General features: G+C 42.5%; 1 protein-coding gene across 2 annotated transcripts in view; it reads left to right on the forward strand.

The window, feature by feature from the left end:
* Nucleotides 1-1,493: 1,493 nt before the first annotated feature.
* Nucleotides 1,494-23,769, forward strand: part of Tmem255a (transmembrane protein 255A) — a 51,482-nt gene continuing 29,206 nt past the window's right edge. For both annotated transcript variants that reach the window (XM_028762341.1, XM_028762268.1), the window contains exons 1-4: nt 1,494-1,610; nt 7,995-8,137; nt 15,852-15,914; nt 18,351-18,440. In XM_028762341.1, coding sequence (XP_028618174.1) covers nt 1,553-1,610; nt 7,995-8,137; nt 15,852-15,914; nt 18,351-18,440 — 354 coding nt within the window. In that variant the 5' untranslated portion in view covers nt 1,494-1,552. The remainder of the gene's footprint in view (nt 1,611-7,994; nt 8,138-15,851; nt 15,915-18,350; nt 18,441-23,769) is intronic.

Consider the following 23,769-nt stretch of genomic DNA (forward strand, 5'->3'; position numbering starts at 1 on the left):
TGTGTGTGTGTGTGTGTGTGTGTGTGTGTGTGTGTGTGTGTGTGTGTACATGTGTGTGTTTATAGAGGCAAGAGTTAGATGTCGGAGGTTGTCCTTAATCATTCTTTCCACCTTATTTTTTGAGACAGCATCTCACACTGGACCTGAAAATGGCCCGCGAACTCTTGGGGATCCTCCTGTCTTTGCCTCCCCAAGGCTGGAATTACAAGCAAGTACTGTTGCACCCGATTTTTTCCTTGGGTTCTGGGGAATTGGGACTCAGACCTCAGGCTTGCCAAGCAGATGCTCTGTCTATTGACCTATCTCCTCAGCCTGTCTGGAGAAGTTTACACTTAGCTTGGATTGAGTTGTGGAAATTGGGCTGGAGAGATGGTTTAGCCCTTAAAGGCTAGGCCTTCACAACCTAAAATACGAGTTGTGGGAACAGGGGCATGGAGGCTGCTTCCTTAGTAAGAGTACTTGAGATCTAGGTTTGCATCTCACCTCTGTAATTTAGCAAACGAATGGAGATTTTCAACTGGTATTCCGTTTCTTCATCTACAAAATGGGTTTATGGATCATTCCTCTTTCTCTCTTACACAGCTGGTATGGTCTAAAAAAGCCTACCAGGATATAAAATCTTGAACAAAAATACAAACTGAGGTACTGGTATAGTGTCATGTTTTCTTTAGCTGAACCTGCTTATAGCTCTTAAGGGGCTGTTGGTTCTTGAATTATCAGTTGTGATGAATAAGGCTGTGTTCTCTGTCTCTAACTGCTTAATTTTATACACTCTGGTCACATCCCTTCTTAGCCTTCATCGTTCTAGACTAAAGAGTGCACATTTGTTTAATCTATCTTCATAAGGCATTCTACCCCCCCCCAACCACCACTATCCTTTTGATTATAGAATGGCCCTTCTCTGGATCGTCTCCAGCTCCATTATGTTATTCTGGAAGCCATAAGATCAGACCTGCACAAGTGTGTGTGCGTGCGTGCATGCATGCGTGTCTGTCTGTCTGTCTGTCTGTTTGCTTGCCTGTCTGCCTGTGTCACTGTGTGCGTTCTCCAGCTCTGAACCTCTAACTCTGTCCCCTTCCCCAATTATGAATCTTATAAAAGAAAAGATGATTGCCCAAGACCCTCTGTTCGAACTGCAGAGAAAGCCCCTTGGCCCCAGGCTGAAGCCTCCTTTTTCTTTCTGCGCAGCTTTGGCCCCAAGGGGCGAAACCGTCTCCCTGTCTGGCATGGGAGGCTGGGAGGTGGATAACTAGGATGGGGAGGCCGAGGAGGAGGAAGAAAGGGGGGGTCTTGCGCAAGCGCAGGATGCTGCACGGACGCCAATGCTGCTGCCTCCCGGAGCAGAGGGAGGCAGAAGAGGAGGGAGGGAGAAGAGGGGGAGGGAGGGGGAGGCGGCACTTGGGCTGCAGCTCTCAACCCAAGGCAGTCAGTCTCTCTCAGCGCTCGGGAAGACTAAGAGAGGCAGCGGCAGAGTAGGATGCTCTGTGGGGAGCCCTGAGCCAGGGGCTCTTGAAGCAGCTTCGGGGACAGGGATAACTGGACAGCTTTCACCATGCATCAGTCCCTGACTCAGCAGCGGTCCAGCGACATGTCCCTTCCCGATTCCATGGGTAAGTCCTGTCCTCCGGGAGGCAGCAGTAAGGGGGTAAGTGCATTGTCCTTAGGACAGCCAGCCCCTGGCTGCCCCAGTACCAGAGAGAGAGCAACTGGGATGGGGGTCCACAAACTCGAGTATCTGGGAGGTGATCGAGAACCCCAAGGGAGCGGCCCAGCTGTGACAAGTGTGACGCGCTTAAGATTGGAGCGCCAAGCTAGGGTTGGAGTATCCTTACCTAGCCTGGAGTGCGAGTATTTGCGTGTGTGTGTGTGTGTGTGTGTGTACAGACTTGCAGCCTGTGGTAAATCTCAGTTGTCTGGGCATCAAAACACTTCCTTCAACCTGTGCCTTTGCTTTCAATTCGACGCGACGCTCTTCTTTGCAAAGTCCACATCACTTCTAAGATCACGACTAATGATAATTAGAAGAAGCAGAGTCTTACCTCCCCACCTCCCACACACACGCACTCTAGGTGATGTCTTGAAATTCAGACCTGCAGTGGTCGGGGAGCTGATTTACACTTCGCAGACCGGGGGTGGGGTGGGGTGGGGGTGCTACCCAAAGGAATGGGGGTGGGGTAAGAAGAAAGGGTACGCTGGCGGGACGGGAATTCCTGGGGACTCGCTCAAGACACCTCAGCGTGGACATACGCAGCAGAACAATCAGTCCTTGAATTTGATTCCCATTCTGCTCCAAATGCACAGAATGTGGGGGGGGGGGAGACACTCAGAACACCAGAAAAATAAGATCCAGCGCAAGCCCGCGCATCTTCTGAAGTCGCGCTTTCTTCTTCAGCGGAATGAAGGGGGAGGGGCACCTTTCAACACCTTCCTAAAAACTAGGGGACTGCTAGCATCATGCACCAACTTGGAGGCCCCCTCGAGAGTGCTTTTCGGTAGCTACAAACGAATTTTAAGAAAAAAAAAACTTGCTTTTCGCTCTTAGGCACCTTCCTAAGTCTTCGCTGGGAGAAGAAATTAATTTGGAGCCTTGGGTTAGCGGGAGGGGATTGCAGTGCCATAATTCCACCAAAACTTAAAATTTGCCTTGAATTCACTTTAATCAAATCCAATTGGTCTTTTCTATCATACTTCACATTCTGCAAAACTCTGTCCCGAATCTCTGCCATTCAGTCTTCTCAGCTCTTCTCCGATGAATTTGCTGGAACATCCACAGGGGAGGGGCGAGGAGAAGATTGAGCCCAGTGTGAGCTCTCTGCTGCCTGCAAAAGATTCAGTCGCAACAAATTTCGTTCAAGGGCCCCTGAAAGTGTTATCTGGAGGGTGGAAGACATATCAGTAAAAGCCCTGCGCTTTTCATTTTTAAGGTCGTAGTTATTTGGAACCGGATGCAAAATGAAGCCAAGGTCTGGGGTCCAAATCCAGAACCCAGCAGTATCAGACTTTCCAGTAGCCTCCCCGCCCCCCGCCCCACCCCACGCATACACAGGCACACAGAATTCAAAATGCACTCCTTGCCTTGGCCAGCTGTGGCGCTGCCACAGCCCAGGCTCCCAGACATCTAGCTACAGCGTGAAAGAGCTGGGCGCAAGAGGGCGAGAGTTCTGCACAGCCCATCCCAATTGCGTGCAACAACCACCTGCAAACCAACCCTCCCCACCCAGAACCCTGTCGCTACAGGACTGAGCAGATCGGAGGCCCAGGCAGGGCTGAAAGGCCTGCTACTTGACACTACTCTGTGGGTTTCAGAACAAGAGGAAGAGAGTTCTCTCTTGTATTCCCAGGGCCCCCAGCCTGTCTTGCATTTTCCTAAAGGTCTGCGCAACAAGAAGCTTGAGTTCGGCATTGCAGGGAAGGGAATCAGATCTCATATAGACAAGGAACAATCATCACGAATAGCGTTTGGTAAAGAATCCACAGGCCGAAGTCAGTAGAAAATTCTTGAGTAGAGTGATAATTCTAGGTTCTCACAGTGTGGACAGGGGAGTCTCCCCGGAGTTCCCTGGCGCTGGTCCCACAGCCTAGGCCTGAATCAGCAACTAACATCTAGGATACTTCCACTTAACTAAGCTCTGGCTTAGTGTTTCTGCCTCCAAGGGCAGCATTTCTGAGGGGATTCCTTTTACAGGCAAGACACAGCCACAGGCCCCCCCCCCAAATGTAACACACACACACACACACACACACACACACACACACACACACACCACTGCACCAAGGTGCCTGCACTACTTTTGAGGGCTGCCTCGGGATCAGCTGTTAGTCCAAGGCTCTGAAGGAAGCAAACGTTTGGGAATTGTGAAGAGAGTAATTTGACTCCTGCGCACCTCCATCAGCTCCCAGCAACCCCCTCCTCCACTTTGGCAACAGCGCCCCCAAGCGCCGATGCACCTCTACTACATCAGGGCATCCTCTTCCAACAACACGTTTGTAATTTACTGAGTCGGTTTTTTTATTTTTTGGTATCTCCATGTCCTGAATAATTTCCTAAAAAGGTGAAGGTAGTAGATTTCAGCACCTTTAGGGAGACGTTTGGGAGACTGGCAGAGCATTAAGATTCTTGTGTGGGCAGCCACCTGTTCCCAGGGATGCTCAAGGCTGGGACTTCCTGAGATCCACTCTGCGGCAAAGCTGACTCAGGTAAGCAAATCCAAATCCATTCAAGCATTCAAACCTGAGAACTAACACATCACCAACAGCGCAGCGTACCGAGCATCTTTGCTACATTCCAATAAATATTACACATTCTCTTTTAGGAGGGGGCTATCAAGAAATATGTACGAGGTAAAACACAAGTCTGCAGAGGCAGCATCCTATCTTATAGCACTCCAAGCTCGGCTCCTGTCAGATATGCAATCCTGGAATTGGTGGACATCATCTGGGTTGTGGAAGAAACCTGATGTCACAGTTTATATACGTACCGAGTAAGGCATCTAGGCCATTAGAAACCAAGCTAATGGGTGGTTAGAGTAGTAGGAGCTTAATTAAGATAAACTTTGTGGTGGAGGAAGTTTTGAGCTTGCTTCAAATGAAGAGAGGAATTCAGACTCAAATACAGATGAGGGTTTTGATTATAGGGACCAGAAGGGGCAAGATGATCCTGTCTGGAAGGGTGAGGCAGGACTCCAGAACTCTATCACAGACCTCCTCTGGTATCTGGCATGGAGGTGGGGCACTGCAGAGAGGGAGGGCTGCAGTGGTTCTGCAGAGAGGCTGCTGGGGGGAGCAGGCAGTGCCAATGATGAGATTTTGGCCTGTTACTGCTATTGCAATAGTAGTTTCAGTGCTTGGTACCAAGTAGACAGGGTGGTAGCGCTCTTGTGGTTCTGACACATTAGCCACAGAGTTTTCAGTTCTGGGGAGCCCTCAGAGTATACTCTATTTAATAAAGTTAATTCTATGAGCATAGCCAAATTCATTTGCACAATTCCTCCAACAGTCTCTGTCCACTAGAGTGAAAACAATTATGAGATGTTGTCACTTGTTTGTTTTTTCAGTAACCATCAGCTCCTTCTTTGTTGTGTATCTGATACAGCAAAAGGCACTGTGTTCCTGCTCTTTAGGGTATTTTTAAGTAGCTCATGGTGTTGGAGCTTTTTTTTTTTATTAATCTATTAAATAAAACCTAAATAAGATGGTCCCGTGCTCACAGAATCATCATCCAAGGCCAGTCCCAAATTGCACTTTAGTAAGAACAGGGTTCTCCTGCCATCTAAAATAAAGCAACAAGCAGGTAAATGGCACGAGTCCATACAATTATCTGAGTTTTAGGATCCCTGGCCACACCTTCAGAGTACTTTAAGGTATGCCTTATTCCAAGTAGAAATGGACTTTATGAAATCAAATTGAAACCACAGGAAGATGAGGGGATACCTCTTTATTTCAAACAGAATTTACCCAAGAGTTCTTTTAAACAGTCAACTCTCCAAGTGCAATTAAAAACATTTGACTTTATGCAGTTAAGGGCTTTGTAATATAAAACAAAGGGTGACTGGCAGAACAGAGAATAGATAGTTTATCTACTGCCCTAAGAGTTTGATCCAAAACAAATCTTATCTAGAGACAAGCCCCCTGTACGGTACTAGGATCTTTCTGTTTTTCAACGGACTGAATTTCAATCCAGATTCTAAAGCAAAAGGGGAAAAAAGATTTTCAAATGACACCATGTGGTTTGCTGAGTCACTTTTCTGACCCGCTCCTGTGCTTTTAAGAGTTAGAGTGATATTTGCAAAGCAAACTCAAGGGCTGTGGAGAAGATTAAAGGTCAGTGGATAGGAATGAGCAGGTCGGTGAGGCAATAAATTGGAAAGATCATGCCATGCCGACACTCGTGCTCCTCCAATTTAGTCTCTAAGGTTACACAGTCTCTATGTGAGTCAATCTCAGTGTATTCAGGGGTGAGAAAGGCTAGAGCTTCTGTGTGCATGGCTAACAGGAAGGTAAGAAACGAATGGGAGACTGTGTTGGTAAATTGATGTTAGAAGCCCACGGTGAAACCAACTGGGAGACTCACCAAGTATCTATCATGAGATGGAATTTGGAACCTTGGTTTACAGACTCCTTTGGGTACCCTGAAGGCAACAAGATGGATGAGGAACCTGCAAGTAGATGAAAGAAATAAATCTTGTCCGTTCTAACCCCACCCTTCTTCTTTCCCCTTTCAGATCCAGGCAGTCCAAATTGCTGGCCTTTGTTCATTAGTTTACCAACAATCATGCTGATATCGGCACCCCTGATAGCCACCACTGATATCATAGGTGTCTAGGGACCTTCCTGTCTTTCTGCATGGGAGATGGCTTCCTAGCTCACTGCAGAGCAGACTCATTTGCAGCTCCCCTTAACTCCTCTCCCACGGTGAGACTGGAACTTTAGTGTTTGCTAGGGGCCTATACCTGCTCAAACCACTTCTACATTTTCGTGTAAAACACTCTTAGAATAGTATTGTTATTAGACTTGCATCTCATGAGTCACATCTCTTAGTTTCAAGGATGATGTCAGGGGAGGCCGCCAGCCCCTTCCACCCCACCCACCTCAGAGCCTTCAGCAAAGATTCCACAGGGAAAGCCAGGGTGGCATTTTTGTCACTGTTCTTCTATGTGAAAGGAGGTTTCTGCAGGAAGCTGAGAATAGCCGTAGCCCCTGCTCTCCATGAGCTCTCACTACCAACAAGCCTCCTGCGTCTCTCTCGACTGCTTTTCACCCCTCCTTCCACCTTCCTCTTTTCTTTCCCTTCCTGTCACTCCACAGTAGTGCAGTCTGGTCAGCTTCTCTGCTCCACAGCTTGCAGAGGGTGCAGTGAGGCCTCTCAGAGTGCTAAATCTTATGAACAGGCAGAACCAAAGGTTCCCTTTAGTCCCATTCACGATGTTTAAAGCATATATCATACAGCTACCCACTGCTTCTTTGTCATTGTCCTCTTTAAGGCTTCAAGGGACCTGGATCCTAATAACCATGCTCATTTGGTTGTTTTTTGTTTCTTCTTCTTCTTCTTCTTCTTCTTCTTCTTCTTCTTCTTCTTCTTCTTCTTCTTCTTCTTCTTCTTCTTCTTCTCCTTCTTCTCCTTCTTCTCCTTCTTCTCCTTCTTCTCCTTCTTCTCCTTCTTCTCCTCCCTCCTCTTCCTCCTTCTCCTCCTCCTCCTCCTCCTCCTCCTCCTCCTCCTCCTTCTCCTCCTCCTCTTAGGTGGTTAATTCTCCCATTGTATTTCCTGTGGAGGACCCCTTCCTTGTGCTAGAAAAAATACATATATATATATATTCATTTATATTTATGCCATCCTCACATAAGCACAAATGTATGTAAGTTATATCTTTCTAGTCTACTTCCCCTGATACAAATCTTTGTGGACTAATAGCCTTCAACCATTTATTTTATCATGTACATTTGTTATGTGACACATCTGGCCAGGGCACCATTTTTAAGTTTATGCACGAGGCAGCAAATGTCAGAAATAAATGAAAAAAAAATAAAATGCTGGTACCTGGCTCAGTTCTGATATTTACACTAAAAATGAAATTTCATATCTCTAGCTTTTAAGTAAAAAGGTTCTTAGTTTCCTACTGGCTTTATAATATTTTCACTTAATACCCTCATACAAACACTCCCATTCGTTGTGTGCCTTTATAACCTGCCCTTAAAAAACACTCCACTGAGTGGATACAATACATCTGTTCTAGAATGTCAAAAAACTAAAATTGTCTAGTTGTTATATACTGGTTGTTTATTTTCAAAGAAGCAACACACACACACACACACACACACACACATATATGGCAGGGGTCACCTAATGAAAACGGAAAGCTTCATTTCTTTCACCATAATTCCACTCCCTAGAGATATCCCAGTTACCAATAGGAGGAAGAAAGAAAAATCTTATGAGTAAATTTTCTCTTCTTTTCCCAGATGAAATGAGCAATTTCAATGTCTCTCTATTCTTGCAGGAGCCTTCAATAGGAGGAAGCGGAACTCCATCTATGTCACCGTTACTTTGCTTATTGTGTCCATGTTAATTCTCACGGTGGGACTCGCTGCAACTACCAGGACCCAGAATGTGACTGTGGGAGGTTATTACCCAGGAGTTATTGTAAGTACAGAGGGCATAGGTCGGCCTCTGGAGCTTGCTTGCTACAGCGTTCATGACTCTTCTGTGATGCTTTTCAATTCTGTTAGAATTTATAGTTTTTGCTCTGATTCTCTCTCTCTCTGTTTCTTTGTAAGTACACAGAAAGGCAACTCTCCTTAGGAAAAACACGACTTGACTGAGACTTAGAAGTGTCCCAATGTCTCCCTCAACAAAGACTGGGATGCTAAGGAAGTCATCTTATTGTCTAGGGCTCTGGTTTTCTGGTTTTAGGAGATGCTCCTTTCTAGCTGCATTTACTTTAGCTCAGGATGTGTTTCCTATATGAGGTCCTTGATCTTTCCTGGAATCTGACACCTCTACTTCCTATGGCCAATGCCACTCCTCATTCATTTGCAAAGGGGTCCTGCTAGGAAAAGGTGTGGAAGACATATTCTTAACACATGCATATTTATTCATGTGTAAATCATATATACACTCACAGAATGTATGTAAAATGGAAATTCAAACATTAGATGAAAATGAAATTCCAATTTTAATATCTTTTTGTATAAACTGTAAAATGTTGTAGGATGTTACATACTTAGTGTCAAGTTTGTCATTAAAGATAATGCCTAGAAATTCTTATTTCAAATGACCAATGAGCTATTTGTGAATATTTTTGACTGGCTTCTTATCAGACATGTTTTTGTTGTCATCAGAGCCACTGGTCTTTTAAATATCCTTTAAAATGTGGCCCTCACAGAGTGTCTGACTAAAAGCTCCTACGGGAGACAGAAGTGTCAATTCTGCCATTTTTCACTGGTCATTTGTTATCAGGGTCAGCTTCAATTTACAATTTCTCAATAGGATTTCCAAATCTCTCGTCCATTTTGCTAATGCTAATTTGGTTAAAACTAGACAATATATCTGCACATACAGAAAGCCCCTTATCATTAACCCTTCACTGCTTGAAACTTGCCCTCTTCACAGAGGATAGCTCCCATGATGGTCTGGCCTTCATAGCCATAGAGGAATACAAGTGACAGTCCATTTATGAAACATCAGTGATAGCTTCTGTTTTCTCATTTCAGATAATAACTAAGAAGCAAGGTTCTAATGACTTCTTTTCATAGTTCAGTGGATAGTTTACCATCCCCTGCAGTGCATGCAATTCATTTTTTCAACATGGAATTTGCTACATAAAAAAACCTCATTTACTAGTTTGATAACATAGTGAGAATCTGTCAAAACAAACAACCCTCGTTTGGTTCTATGAATAGTACTGTTTAACCCCAAGTCTTAAGTTCTAGTGATTGAATCTTATTTTAATAACAATTAAATGATCCCTGAATTATAATTGCTAGAAAGTAGAAATATGTTAAGAATGGCTCTTTTTTTTAAATTAACACAGCAAAGAGATCAGACATAGTTTTAGGTTTCTGTGTTTCTCAAAGGAGAAGAGGTTAAAGATGATGCTTTTAACAATTCGTTGCTATGAGTGACCAGCTTGGAGCCTGTTGCCTAGGTCACCAATTCCATTCCACAGTCTCACTACTCAAGAGCTCTTTCATACACTGGGCCTGATGTGAGGTGTAATGTAAACTGAACCTCCTTCTAGCCTAAGTTCTGAAGTTTGGAGGAAGGTAGGGACCTCAGCCCACCCCACCCGTAGTTTAGGGCAGGTGTCTCACAGATACCAGTTTGTGCCCAGGGCCCTCTGTTAAACATGTGATATGAGAACTCACCCTGTCCACTTCCTGTGGTGAGGCAAGAAAATCATCTGTCAGCAGAATTGGGTTTTTATTTTTAAAAGCAAGTAAAGAGGAGGGGAGGAAAGGCGAGGGGTGAGAACATTTTGGTGGCTTGGAAAGGAATTTACAGGGTCTGTGTGACTTTGTGTGCTTCAGGTAGCTGCATTAGAGAAACGTTGCAAACTGAAGAGCAAATGCTCAAGCCAAGATCCAGAGTGGCTGTGGGTGAAGGGAGGGCATTTTTCATGCTAGTACAAACCTTCTCTGTAGAGTATCTGACTGTGGGAGGCTAGGTTGGAATACATTAACAAAGGAATAAGGAAGGACTCATGATTGCTGTTATTCAAGTACTTGATGTTCAGCTAGCACTGGAAATGGAAGCAGTGGGGGCATCTCTCCCTCCCTCCTCTCTCCCTCTTTCCTTTCTTCCCTCCCCCACCCCCCGTGTGTGTGTGTATGTGTTTCACTAAAAACAAACTTACTAAGAGAACTACCCTGAGAGGACGCTGTATTTCTCCTTCAACACCCCCCCTCCCCCCCCCCCACTGGTTTAACTTTTACAAATTTGCTCACTGAATGCCTGTAGATGATTTTTTTAAAATGGGTTTTAATTATACAGAGCGAAGCAAAGAAGATAGCAGATTGAACAGTCGAAAAATCCATTACATTTATAGGTCAGATCATGTTATAGCAAATACAATTAGGACTCCTACCTCTGTAGATGTAAATGCCTGAGAACCCAGATTTGCCTGGGGACAGAGTGCTTTTGCTAATTGAACAGTTTGGTTATTAGAGAGTAACCATATAAACTCTTAAACCAGCCACTTTTCCACCCAGGTATGAGTAATATCCCAATGCAGCTTCCTATCCCTCCTCTCCTCGCAGTCCCTCCCTCTAGCAACCCTTGCTCTCTCCCCCTCTCTTTCTCCTCTGAGAAGCGGAGTTCTCAGTGGTAGCATTTCTAAGCTATTGGGGTCCACAGTGTAGTCTACCATCTTTGAACTCTCTACTACCTTTGTTTATACAGGTTCACAATTACCTAAGCAAAATATATGTTAGGATTTGGACTTTAATTTTGGAGAAAATTACAGTCATATGCCTTCTAGCATTTCAGCAGGGCTTTGAGAAGCACACAAGTCAAGTTTCTTTATAGTTCTATCATAAAATATGAATTTTAATATAAAGTAGGGTAAAGATTATAAAAAAAAATCCTCACATAAGTTCCAGATCAAACTTTACCACCAAATTGGTATTTCCTTTAGTTTTCAGAGATTTTCAAATTTCAAAGTTATAGAAATGGTTTGTGGACTGTTTCAGCCAACTGTAGCTTGGATCTCCTGACCCCAAATCTCATTGCCTTTGCCACCACATCCCACTGCAATTCACAACTCCAAATCAGAAATCAAATGCAAACTATGCCACAAGGTACATATCCAATTAGTGTTTATCCAGCCTCTGTCTTGGGTGTCTGTGGCAGCAGATGAGAATACGAATAGGTAATAGGGTCCTTTGCCTAGAGTCCTTCAGCTGGGGGATGCCCCACTCCTGTAGTCCCAGCACATAGGAGCATGCAGCAAGAAGGATAGCACAAGCTCGAGGCTAACTGAGTAACTCAATGCAGCTTTGTCTGAAAACCAAACAATAAACCCCTCAAATCATAAAAACTCTTTAATCTGATTTTGATTTCTAGTGATTTGTCTTTTTACCTGACAAATGGAGGGCAGCCAAAACATAGAAAACTAGTTGTTCACTCAGGTAGTTGGAAAAAGCAGTGGAAGTACAAAGGTCTAGATGTTAGGTCTTGGGAACTACCATTACCATTTTTTAAAAGTTGCCTTTATTTTATATGTACGGGAGTTTCTTGCATGTATGTCTGTCCACCATGCCAGAAGGGGCCTCATGTCCTCTGGAATTGGAGGTAGAGGTGGCTATTAGCCACCACACAGGTGCTGGGGACCGAACTCGGATCCTCTGGAAGAGCAGCCAATGAGGGGTCTCTCTGGTTCCCTAGGAACTAGCATTCGATTAAAAGCAGCTGCCCATTTTCAGGAAACTGCTGGCTCCTTTCTTTCTTCTCATTCCAAGCTCTTGGTCAAACAGGACTTCTCACTCCCTGAAGAGAACACTTTCTATAAACAATGGCCTGGATGAAGTAGGACATACTTTTAATTCCAGCACCCGGGAGCCAAAGGCAGAGGGATCTCTGTGAGTTCAAAGCTAGCTAGAGTGAGGTTCAGGACAGCCAGGGCTACACAGTGTAAGAGACAACACTAACAAAAACCCACAAAAAGCTACTGTGATGTGGATGTTGTTCATTAGAGATTCTGAGGGCTATCTCTGGTTTTGAGATTAAGGTGCTGTAAGAGGAAATGAGTTCTTACAATTCTCTAGACTTCTGCTTTCCCTTCTGTCAAACTTGAATGATAATAACACTCCCAAACCCTGCATCATTCCTACAGTCAGAGCTGGGAGGGATGGGGCACAAGAACGCATGTGAATGGAAGGCTCTTTAATTGTAAGGTCTTTCAACAGTATTGGTGAGTTTATCTACCTACCATCTAGGTAAGTGATTGCTTTCACTCAGCACTCAACAGATGTTAGTTCCTTTCCCATTGAGCTCCACCCATCCTGTGAGCCCAAATAAAATATCTCCTCTTCTATGGAAATTTAGAGGTTCCTTTTATTTAGCAGCTTAGCTTGTGCAAATGCCACATACTTTATCTTTATACTTGATCCTTACAACAACACTGTCTCATAAATACTTTTATGATTCTCACTTTTAAAATGCTTTCCAATTACATTATTTATTTGTTTGTTAATTTTTTTTTTTTGCAGGAGGAAGGTGGGGAACTTGAGCAGATCATGTCACAGTATGTGTGTGTGAGGGAAGTTCAGGGACAACTTGTAGAAATTGGCTCTCTTTTTACAGAATATGGATCCTGGAGATGGAACTCAGGTTATCAGGCTTGGCATCAAGGGCTAAGTTATCTTAATGACCCCTTTTTTATCCCACTTTATAGATGAGAAAACTGAGGCACAGAATCTTTAACAGACTGCCTCAAGGTCACACGATTTATGAGTAATAATGACAGGGACATGGACCGGAATGAATTCCTCTTAGCTCATGTAGTGCTTTGTTTTTATAGCCTGTGCTCCTTAACTTATAGTCTGTGTCTCTCTCTAGACTGTGAGCTCTTGGGGGCCAGGTGTGATATCTCCTTATAGATTGGACTAAGGGACACTGAGTTGTGATGTGATGACAAGCCATACAATGGGAGGCATAGATGACGTAATAGATAGGCCCAAAATGTCCAGTTCTGTAGTGTTGTATCTTTCCAGCCAGTTTGACAAATGTTCCATCTATCTCTTCCAGTAACCGGCATCAAAGAATTGTTTGAGAATGTCAGGAATAGCCGGTGTATTTGTTTCTGGTATCTACTAACTACTTGCCCTATTGCTGCAACAAAATCCTTGACAACAGTAATTTAAGAGAGGTAGAATTTATTGCAGCTTACAGTTGCAGGGGACACAGTTTCATTATGCAGGGAAAGCTATGGCAGCAGGTGCCAGAGGCAGCTGCTCACATTGTATTCAGAAGCAGGAAGCAGAGAGTGGTGGATGCTCATGCTCAGCTAGCTGCCTCTTTTATACACAGTCTGTAACCCAGCACAAGAACTGGTCTTGCCCACACTCAAGGTGGTCATCCTTTTCTTAGTTAAACGTTTCTGTAAACACCCACCCAGACATATCCAAAGGTGTGTTTCCATAATGATTATAAGATGTTTTATTGTAGTTGCTTGCTTTGTCTGTCTTTCTGTCTGTCTGTCTATCTATCTATCTATCTATCTATCTATCCATCCATCCATCCAGCCATCCATCAGCACAGTCATCTGTAACTCCAATTTCAGGAGATCTTGCACCCTCTTCTGGCCACTAAGAGCATTGCACATATGTGGTGCACAGGGACAGAATTTTGCAGTTCAAATCACATTAGAGTGGTTCAAACGTTGGGTCAATGAGATGGCTCAGCAGGTAAAGGCATCTACCACAAAGCTCAACAAGCTGAGTTCCATTCCTAGGACCGAGGTGGCGAAAGGAAAGAACTGATTCTTTCAAGTTGTCTTCTGACGTCCCTCACTTACTAGAGCACTCTCCTGTGTGAGTATGAATAAACAAACAAACAAACATAATAAAAAGTCTTAAAAACATAAATATCTTTTAAAAAATGTAATACTAGGGGCAGAGTGGCTCAGTGGTAAGAGCAGTGGCTGCTTTTCCAGGGTTTGATTATTCCCAGTACCCATTTGGCAGCTCACAACCATCTGTTAATCCAGTTTCAGGGGCTCTCGCACCCTCTTCTGGCCTCTGAGGGCTTTGCACATACATAATGTGTAGACATATATGCAGGCAAAAATCTATATACATAAAATACAAATTTTTCATTTTAAAAATTATGATTCAAATCTCTAGAACAGTATTTTCTCAGTGTGCACCTAGTAGCAGGAGATATGCCAAGCTATTTGAATGTATTATTTCCATTAAAAGTCATTTGAATGTATTGCTTCTCTTAATCCTTACAAAGCTCTGTAAGATACCATTTCTGTGGTCCCTTCTGTTTTATACATAAGGAAAGAGGCTGAGTGGTTAGTCAATTCTAGATTACACAGACGTTAGTAGAAGATCTGTGTTTGCAAGCCAGGCTAGTGTGATGACTATGTTTACATTGGTATATTTTGCAGCAACACAACTGAGTTATACTTTAAAGAAGATTGGGTGGAAGAAAAGTATATGTCAGCTCTTGCATGAGGATAATCTCAGTATCCTGGGATGGAGTAGTCTGTCCATTCAGACACATAAACTTTGGTTTCCCAAGAATGGTTGCTGGTCCTACATAAGGAATCTTTGTTTCCTTTCAGTCTCTTCCATTTTTGGGGTCTTGAGGCAAACAGTTAGTTCCTGGACAGGGGTCCATCAGACCCAATCCTTGGGTTCATTAGACTTCCCAGCTTAGATGTAAAACTTGGGAGTCTTGGATTTAAACAGATGCCTCTGAGAGTCAAGGTAAGGCTGCGGGTGCAAAGCAAGACCATTAGTGAGGCTGAAGAGAGGTGTACCTACATCACTGAACATGAGTTAAGATTTATTGGTCCATTCTCACCGCTTTTTACTTCTTCCCTTTCCATCTCCATCAATAGCTATTGGTTAGTGATCGTTTTCAGCTGAGACCGGCAGGTTTCAGTCTACTAATGGCAGAGCTGAGAGGGCAGTAGGATCTTCTACACTGAGCCATAATCCCAGCCACTTAGACAAGAGAAATTGTTTTTCAGGGTTTTACACTGCCATTTCTGTTCACCCTTTAATGAATGCTTTCTGTCCATAAATGAAGCAGAGATGGAAAAAGAGGCAAGTAAGTGCTAACATAAATTGCAGCAGGTCAACCACAAATATAGGCTTTCAAAAAAAAGTTCTTTTCTATTTCTATTTTTTTAGTGTGGGTTAAGGTGCTTGCTGATTTCTAAAGTACTTCCTGAGTTTGATTAGTATGCCCGATGCATCAAAAATTGCCTTTGCAAACCTTTATTCTGTATTTTATGCTTCAGAATTGAAGGTCCTTTTCAAAACTAGATAGAGATCTGACAATAGCCTGTGCTTTTCACCATTATATGTCTCTTACTGAATCACTGGTCATGTGCTAGGTAATGGATATTAAAATTGAAACAGGCACGCACTAAGAAGCTGTAGTTGACCTGTACTTTTAGTTTGGGGGCACATGAGCTTCTTTTTCATCGTGAGTCATTGCTACAGGAGAAAACTGCAAATAATGGGAAAATATACTTTCATTGTACATAGTGTGTTTGTGTAAGCTACATGTGGCTTTGACATTTACACTTCAGTTCTTTTCCACTGTCCTGAATCATGGCCAAGGACTGGAATGACTGTGTGGGAAGGTTGATTGTCTTCCTAAATGCTATGTTGTCTTACAGCTTGGCTTTGGATCATTCCTTGGAATCATCGGATCAAACCTGATTGAGAACAAGCGGCAGATGGTAAGTTTTCATCTTCTAGAAAGCTCAGTGTTTATATGCATAAGGAACACATCTCTTAAGCTTGTGCAAACTTGGCCCCAAAGGAAACTGTTACTTCACCTTTCCCCCTAAGCCTCCATAGAACTTATCTCACAGTGTTTTCAGGCTGGTTTGCATCTCTTTAAGCTTTCTCCTTCATTCTCAAAAGAATACTTCAGGCTGTTCAATCAGGTTGCTGGTCTGGCCTAGAATGACGGTGTTCTGTTACATACATTACTGCAGCTCTGAATATTAGTGACTTTCCTACCTTCCTTTTGGTTACATAATCTTTTGGAAGAGTTTTCACAAAGTTTTTTTTTTTTTTAATCTTTTAGGATATTATAATCTAGGGAACTTCGATTAAGAAAATAAATGTAAACTAGGCCTGGAGATTTGTGCCTCTGGTCCTGATACTCAGGAGGTTGAGAAGGTGGGGGGTGGGGATCTGGAGCTCAGCTCATGGTCACCTTTGAGTGATTTTGAGTTCAAGGCCTTTCTGAGCTACTTGAGACCTTGTCTTAAAACCAAAACAGGAACTAAAACTAAAAAGAGGAAGAAAGTAAACATAGATCAGACAAACTAAAATCATGAAGACAACTTCACAACAAAGTTCCATAGTTCAAAGCCAAGTACGTAGTAAAGTTGAAAGGATCAGCATTTGACAGAAGGCGAAACTTAGAGCGTTCACTGTCCTAATACAATCTCTCAAAGGCGAGCTGCTGTATTTTCCTGGTTTGATTTTGAGAAGGCTTCCTTAAGGGCAAGGGGTAGAACAGAGAGGCTGAATTGCAATCACAACACAGTTTTGTAGAATTACAGTTTAGGAAGTCTGGTGAGTGGTCAGACACTGGACTAAGGTTAGATTCCCCGTCGACAACTCTTAGTGGCATCCAAACTTTGGCAATGGGGTCTGTTTAACATCAAGGTTAATCAAATAATGTAATAGCTCTAGGGACACAGAACTCCAACCATATGTTTCCCCCAGCAATATGAGAATCACTGCCAGGGGACTTCTAATAGTTTCTTCTTCCATTTCACCTGGACTCCATCCGTTGCCAGTTTCATTTTCACTTTGGGCTTAAATTATTCAAAATAATGGGGGAGTTTTAATTGTAGAGCTGATCATAGCATAGCTAATAATGCCAATTTCATGACATCGTTCATCCATTATTTACTGATTATCTGCAGTGCTGTGAAGTGAGATTTATGGAGAGAGGTTTCTGAACAACTCCCAAAGGAGATAAGTATTTCCTCTCAGTCTGCTGAAGTGGGTGAACCCTAGGGTAACCTTGGCTTTGAATTTTTCCCTTCTCCCTGGGGAATAGCTTGATGCCATGTTATTTCCTCCTCTTTCTCTTCAAAAGCCTCAAGAAAGAAAAATGCTGATTCCATGTAGTTCAGAAGGTCAATCATGGCAGATTGTGGGTTCGTGTATTACATCTCCTTGTCCTTGAAGACATTCTGAAATTGTGATGCTCCCATACCTTGAGATGTAGCATCATCTTGGTACTAAAAGATGAGCTTTAGGAAAATTTATGTTATCTAACACATGATCAATACATTTGGCAATCTGGTTTTCTTATTTTAAAATTTCTAGCTAGGCATGGTGGTACATGCCTGTATTCCTAACCCTTGGGCGGCTGTATCAGAAGTTTAAGATGAAGCTTAGCCACAAAATAAATTTGAGACCAGCCTGGACTACATGAGGCCATGCCCCCCAAAAAAGAGTGAGAAAAAAAATTTAGATAGACCACACAGAATATACCCACTTCAGAGACACCAATTCTTGCAAAATATCTCTGGCACTTAACTGGTAGTAAATTGAATATCCCCCTTCTTCAATGATGCATAACGTGATGTAGAGTTATGTAGGATTCAAGAATCACTCTTCTTTTCATCAGTGTCCACTATGTCATCAAGCAGCAGAGTTAGGGGTATAGAAATCAAAGGACCAGGAACTGGTGGGCATCAGTTCTTTTATAGACTCACAGTAGAGACATTGGAGACACTGTTTCCCTCACTGTGCCTCCATTTCCACATAAATAAAATACAGGGTTGGATTACATGATGTCCAAGGTCCAACATTTTTCTGAATCTGAGGATGGAAGGGCTATGCAGTTGAATTCCTCCATGGACAGCATACTGGATACCAGCAAGCTTCTTCATTTGGTGCTCACAGAATGAATTTCTGAGCTTACTCTGAAATATTTTTTTGAAAAATGCTTCAGTTTCCCATTCTCTCCCTCCCTGCCTACCCCCATACCCACTCACCCTGCATGACTGAAAAAAAAAAAAGCATCCTCGTCAGTGACAGAGTAGAGTTCTGCTTTGGCTGGCAGTCTCTTGGGGATTACCTAGTCTCCAAAAACAGCAACAGTGAAAGACTAACAGACATGTTCCTTTTGTTCCCTCCTGCAGCTGGTGGCTTCTATCGTGTTTATCAGCTTTGGTGTGATTGCAGCTTTTTGTTGTGCTATAGTTGATGGGGTCTTTGCTGCCCGACACATTGTGAGTATTATTAACCTTGAGTTGAATTGTGCAATGCTATAACCCCGCCTTGAATGTGCACTGAGTGCTTTGAGGGGCACACATATACAAGGGAGAAGGAAGCTCCTCCTCTGTCTTCAGTAGCTGGTAGACAAGGTGAGAACTTCAGTGAAAAATGTAAGCATCTAGAAAACTGGGCCTAAACTGGCAGTCCAGACTCCAGGTGCTGTAGTAGGTCACCTTGGGCTCCAGAGAGCAGGGAAGGCTTCCCTTTCCAGTGGCAATAGGGATGGGTATAGCCATTTAGCAAGTAAAATTTGGAAAGTCAAAGACAAAGTCATTTGGGTTAGGAGATGTCTTGAAGGTAGGGAAAGAGCAGTAGGGCACTATCATGACCTTAGACAACCATTATGGGGTCCTGTGGAGACACAGAAAGACCATCTGATTCTGTAGCAGGAAGCCATATGGTCCAAATCAACCTTACTTTCAACAGCTAAAAGAACAGACTATGAGGACAAAGGTACCCTTTTCAGGTACCCAAATAAATGCTGTTCTTATGACAGTGGTTGGGATGTAATGATGAAATTGGACGTCTGGAGAAAGTTTAGAGCTAAATCCCCCACCCTGAGTTTAGTCCTTTAGTCCAGGTGTCAAATGTTTCCCACTCTGCAGAAGCTGTACATTGGATAAGGGCCATTTTCATTCCTGAACTCTAGATCTATAACTAAAAGCACGTTCATTGAGCTCTCTATAAAGGACCTTGCTCCCTACTTTTACATATAGTTCTTTGACAATTCCATGCTTGTATATAAATGCATCTTGATTGCTGCCTCCATTCCTCTTCTTTTTATCTCCGTTCCACTCCTATCAACAGACCCTCCTCCTTTCCTGTCCCTTTCCCAGATAAATAATTTTTGCTTTTGTGTATGACTCCTCTGATTTGTTCAGAGACATCCATGGGGCCATTTGATTGGAACTATCCATTGCAACCTGGTTGCTTTACCTGTGGGTACATAACTGAAGACAATGACACCCCCCCCTTTTTTAGACTGAATTTACCAGTAGGAAATCATTCAGCAATATGGGTTAGGGTTTCCTGGGCTCCTCTCACTTTTGTGCTTGGCTGCTAATGGTTCCATTCTTATACATACACAGAAAACACATTCATAATTGTCAAAAAATGTGTATTTCCCTCTGAAGATGGCATGTTTTCAGCCCCTCTCTATAGCCCTTACATTCTTTCTTCCCCTTTTTCTACAGTATTTTCTGAGCCTTGAGGGTAGTATGGTATAAATGTCATGTTTAGGGCTGAGCACTCGACTGTCAGTGATCCTCCACACCCTTTGCAACTGTAAGTCTCAGCATTTATCACAATTCACTAGGAAGAAAGGCTCCTGTGATTAAGGCTGAGAGTGATAATTGTCTGTTTGTATAAACATATATATTTAGAAGGTGGTTCAATGCTGTGTCAATTTAGCTAAACAATGGAATTAAGGTCTCCCTTTGGGCCTGTGACTTTCCTCATCATGCTCTTTGCAGCAGATTTCCAGTACAGATTCCCTCCTATGGGGTGAGCTTCAAATACAATTACAGAGTGCTTGATTACCACCCATAATAGTTGTCGAAAGTGGTGCATTTTGCCTGGAAGGTTGGTATTATAATTCATAGTGTTCAAAGCTGGGTAAGACTATTGATGCCTTCTCCCCACTAGCAGCCTACGTAGCACCTCCTGCTTCTGCCCTTCTTTTACCATGTTTTGTTTCACACTGTTCCAGATTTCTGGCCCAGGAACAACTTTTCCATTAATCATAGTAAGCATAGTGCCTAGAACTCATACTAATTTTAGAGTGCCACAAAAATGGTATTATTTCTTCTCAAATAAGAAGAAAAATGGTGAACTTTTAGGTTGAGAGAAAAATTTGGCACATAACATAGATATATTGGTTTTTATACCAATGTGGTCATAAAGCTTATTTAAAAGGATACTTTTCAGTGGGAGAAGGGGATGAGAAAAACAACAACAAAAAGAATCTTGGACATAGGAAATCATTAAGTAGCCCTGATATTCTCCAAAGACCAAAATCAAGAGCAAGATGTAGCAGCTAAGCCCTGGCGCAAACTCAATTAGTTTTTCAACTAAACTAAACTTGGAAAATGAAGATGTTTTGTGAACCCTTGGAAATTGTATTTGCTAAAATAGTTGAGTTAGAGCAAATTTAGCTTATCGAAATTTTCTGTGGGTCACGTGGCACGTTGTACTTTAGTCATAGGCTAGTTGTTAATTTAAGGTCATTTGGAGATATGTCAAGGATATGGGTAGACGTGCATTAGGAAGATCTGAGACATTATTTCAACTGGACTTCCTTCTTGGAATCTTCTTCCAGACGAAAGAGTCAGCCCCTTATTTGCCAAGATCAAAAGAGGTCATATTGTTAATGCTGTCACCTAACCAGCCTCTGAAATAGTAGCTTAGGAAATAATCTAGGTAGGGAGAAAAATAAGGTATAGGAGAAAGATGCCCTTTTTCTGACTGTTTTGAGGGTCAGGAATATAAATATTATCCCCTCCATCAGATTTCTATGTTCTGGTTTTAGCTGAGAGGTACCATCTTTTATTCATCTAGGTTTTTTTTTATTCCCAAATGATATATCAGTAACTCTTAATGGTTACAATTCTGTCCCCTAACATAGCAATTTTTGTGGTCCTCAGATACTACTCTGTGAATATATACGTTTTTGTATTGTTGGTTGTAGTCAATCATAGTGTGCATGCTATTTTGTATTCAATCGGAGATATCCTAGTAACACTAATTTTTTGTTTTTATGTATTACATTTAGCTTTTCAATGTGTCCTCACATCTATTACTTCATTTGAGACCTACAACAATCCTGTGAGATAAGTAGGGCAGGCATTATTATCCCCATTTGACATGCACTACTCACCCTGAGACAGTTTCCATAGCAACATCGGCCTAGTGGCTCAGAAGCCTGCCATAGATTTTGATGGCATCATGAGCTAAAATGGCTTCCATTTCTTAGTTTTTCTTACACTAATAATGTTTAAATTTTTTTTAGTATATTCACAGTTGCATGGAGACAACAGTTTTAGATTTTTTTCATATCAAAAAGAATCCTTATATCCTTTGTCTGTTATAGCCTGTCTCTCCATCTTCCTCAACTCTAAGCAACAGCTAATATACTTTCACCTTAATAGATATTTCTATGTTAGACGTTTCATACTAAAGGAACTCTATATGTGGACTTTATGATTGGCTCCTTTTATTTAGTATAATGTTTTCAAAATTCATCCACACTGTGTCATGGATCAGTAGATCATTCCTTTCTGTGGTGTACTAATGGTATGCTATACAGATATACCACATTTTGTTTGTCCATTCACCAGTTAATGGACATTTAGGTTCTTTCTTCCATTTTATGATTATATACGATGATGCGGTTCACATTTGAGCACATGTTTATGAATGGGCATATTTGCATTCTCATTTTCTTTCTGCTTGGGAGCAGCACTGCTAGGAGATTAGACAACTGTGTTTAATTGAGAAACTGCCTGACTGTTTTCTAAAATGGCTGTGCCGTGTTATACTCACTATCGATGTATTAGGATTCTGATTTCTTCACAGCTTCACCAATTTCCATTAATATCCGATTGTGCTCATGAGTGTGAGGCAGTACCTCATTATGATTTTGATTTGTATTTCCCTTATGGACTCAATATTTTAGATCATTGGCTTTAATGAAAGGCAATGATGAATAAACTTCTAGCCTCTATTTATTGGGAAGTTCTCTGTGATGATCACAGTTTTAGCTACTTTTCTTGTTGCAGTAATAATGCTTTGACAATCGCAACTTATGGATGGCTTAACTTTGCTCACAGTTTGAGGATACAGGCAGGGTACATGGCAGAGAAGTCATGGTGGCAGGAACCGGAAGCCATGGTGACATTGCATGTGCAGTCAGAAAACAGGAAGGAGAAATGCTGGTTCTCTGTTCTCTTTCTACTTTTTCAGTGCAGGACCCCAGCACAGGAAATGTTGTTCCTGTCCTTTAGGGTGGGTCTTCTCGCTTCATTTAACCTAACCAAGAGCATCACTCACAGGCATATGCTAAATGATTTCTCACAAATATGCCTGGAGGCTTGTCTCAGGGGTGACCCCACATCTTGTCAAGTTAGTAATCAATATTAACTACCACACAAACCTAGTCACCCCTAAGCCCCTTTGTAAATTTTATAGTTGGTGAGTTGTACTGTGGTATTATATTTTATAGATTTTGATGGTATCATGATGCTGTTAAATCACAGATCCACTAGGATCCACTAGCTGCCTTTCTGTCCACACTCCCCTGCAGCCTCAGTTTCTCTCTGTTTCTCTGTCTCTGTTTCTGTCTCTGTCTGCTCCACTCCCACCCCACCCCCAGACAAAGTTGATAAGAAGGCACGCTGTGACCTTCCAGAGTTGAGATCTTGCTCCCTTTCAACTGCCAACAAGTACTGCTCGCCAGATCTAAGACAACTTGGATTTTAACTTTCCTTTCTCAGTGCCTTATGCATTCTAGTCTATTTCATGTAATGTGGAAATCATGCTCCAACCCCCAGCAAACCTGTAAGAGTCACTCCTACCACTGTCATAAGAACAGCAGTATTTGGGGACCTAAGAAAGGTACCTTGTCCTCATGTTCTGTTCTTGTAGCTGTTGAAGGGGAGGTTGGCTTGGATCATGTGGCTTCCTGCTACAGAATCAAATTATCTGTGTCCCCACAGGATCCCATCATGGCTGCCTAAGGCCATGATACTACCCTACTAATAAACATTTCTTTGGAAGGATAGTCTCAGCTTCCTTTCTACAAAACTGCCTTCTTTTAGTTATAATGTATGTCATGAGATAAGGCTGGATGTATCTTCAACAAAATGTTTCTTCTAACATGAAACCTGCCCAAGGATATTTGGATTGCTTAAATGAAAGTCATATTTAGAGCCTAGTCCAACTTGGGTGGGATAAAGCTGGCTCGCCCTGTTGGTGAGACCCTTTAACATCACCTTGCCATGTTTCTTTGGCTTGAGTGAATCTGAACTTTGCCAAGACCTAGTTGTCTTTTTTTTTTCTATTCCTCTTCTTGCTCCATCTTCCCACCCACGGTCATTCAGTAGCTTAAAAAGTCACTTTACTCTGTTGTGTTGTCATTTCTCTCTTTCTCCCAAGTGTCTATAACAGAAATGTACCTGTCAGGGTTAGAAAGAGAGCAAAATTAAGTAATAGGCAAGAGCGCATCCTAAAAGGGCCCGGCCCACAGTAGCCATCTAATATGTGCCAGTACCCCTTTCCATCCCTTCT

Source organism: Grammomys surdaster, unplaced genomic scaffold (genome assembly GCF_004785775.1).
Source record: "Grammomys surdaster isolate TR1022 unplaced genomic scaffold, NIH_TR_1.0 60, whole genome shotgun sequence".
In the NCBI taxonomy this organism is placed as follows: Eukaryota; Metazoa; Chordata; class Mammalia; order Rodentia; family Muridae; genus Grammomys; species Grammomys surdaster.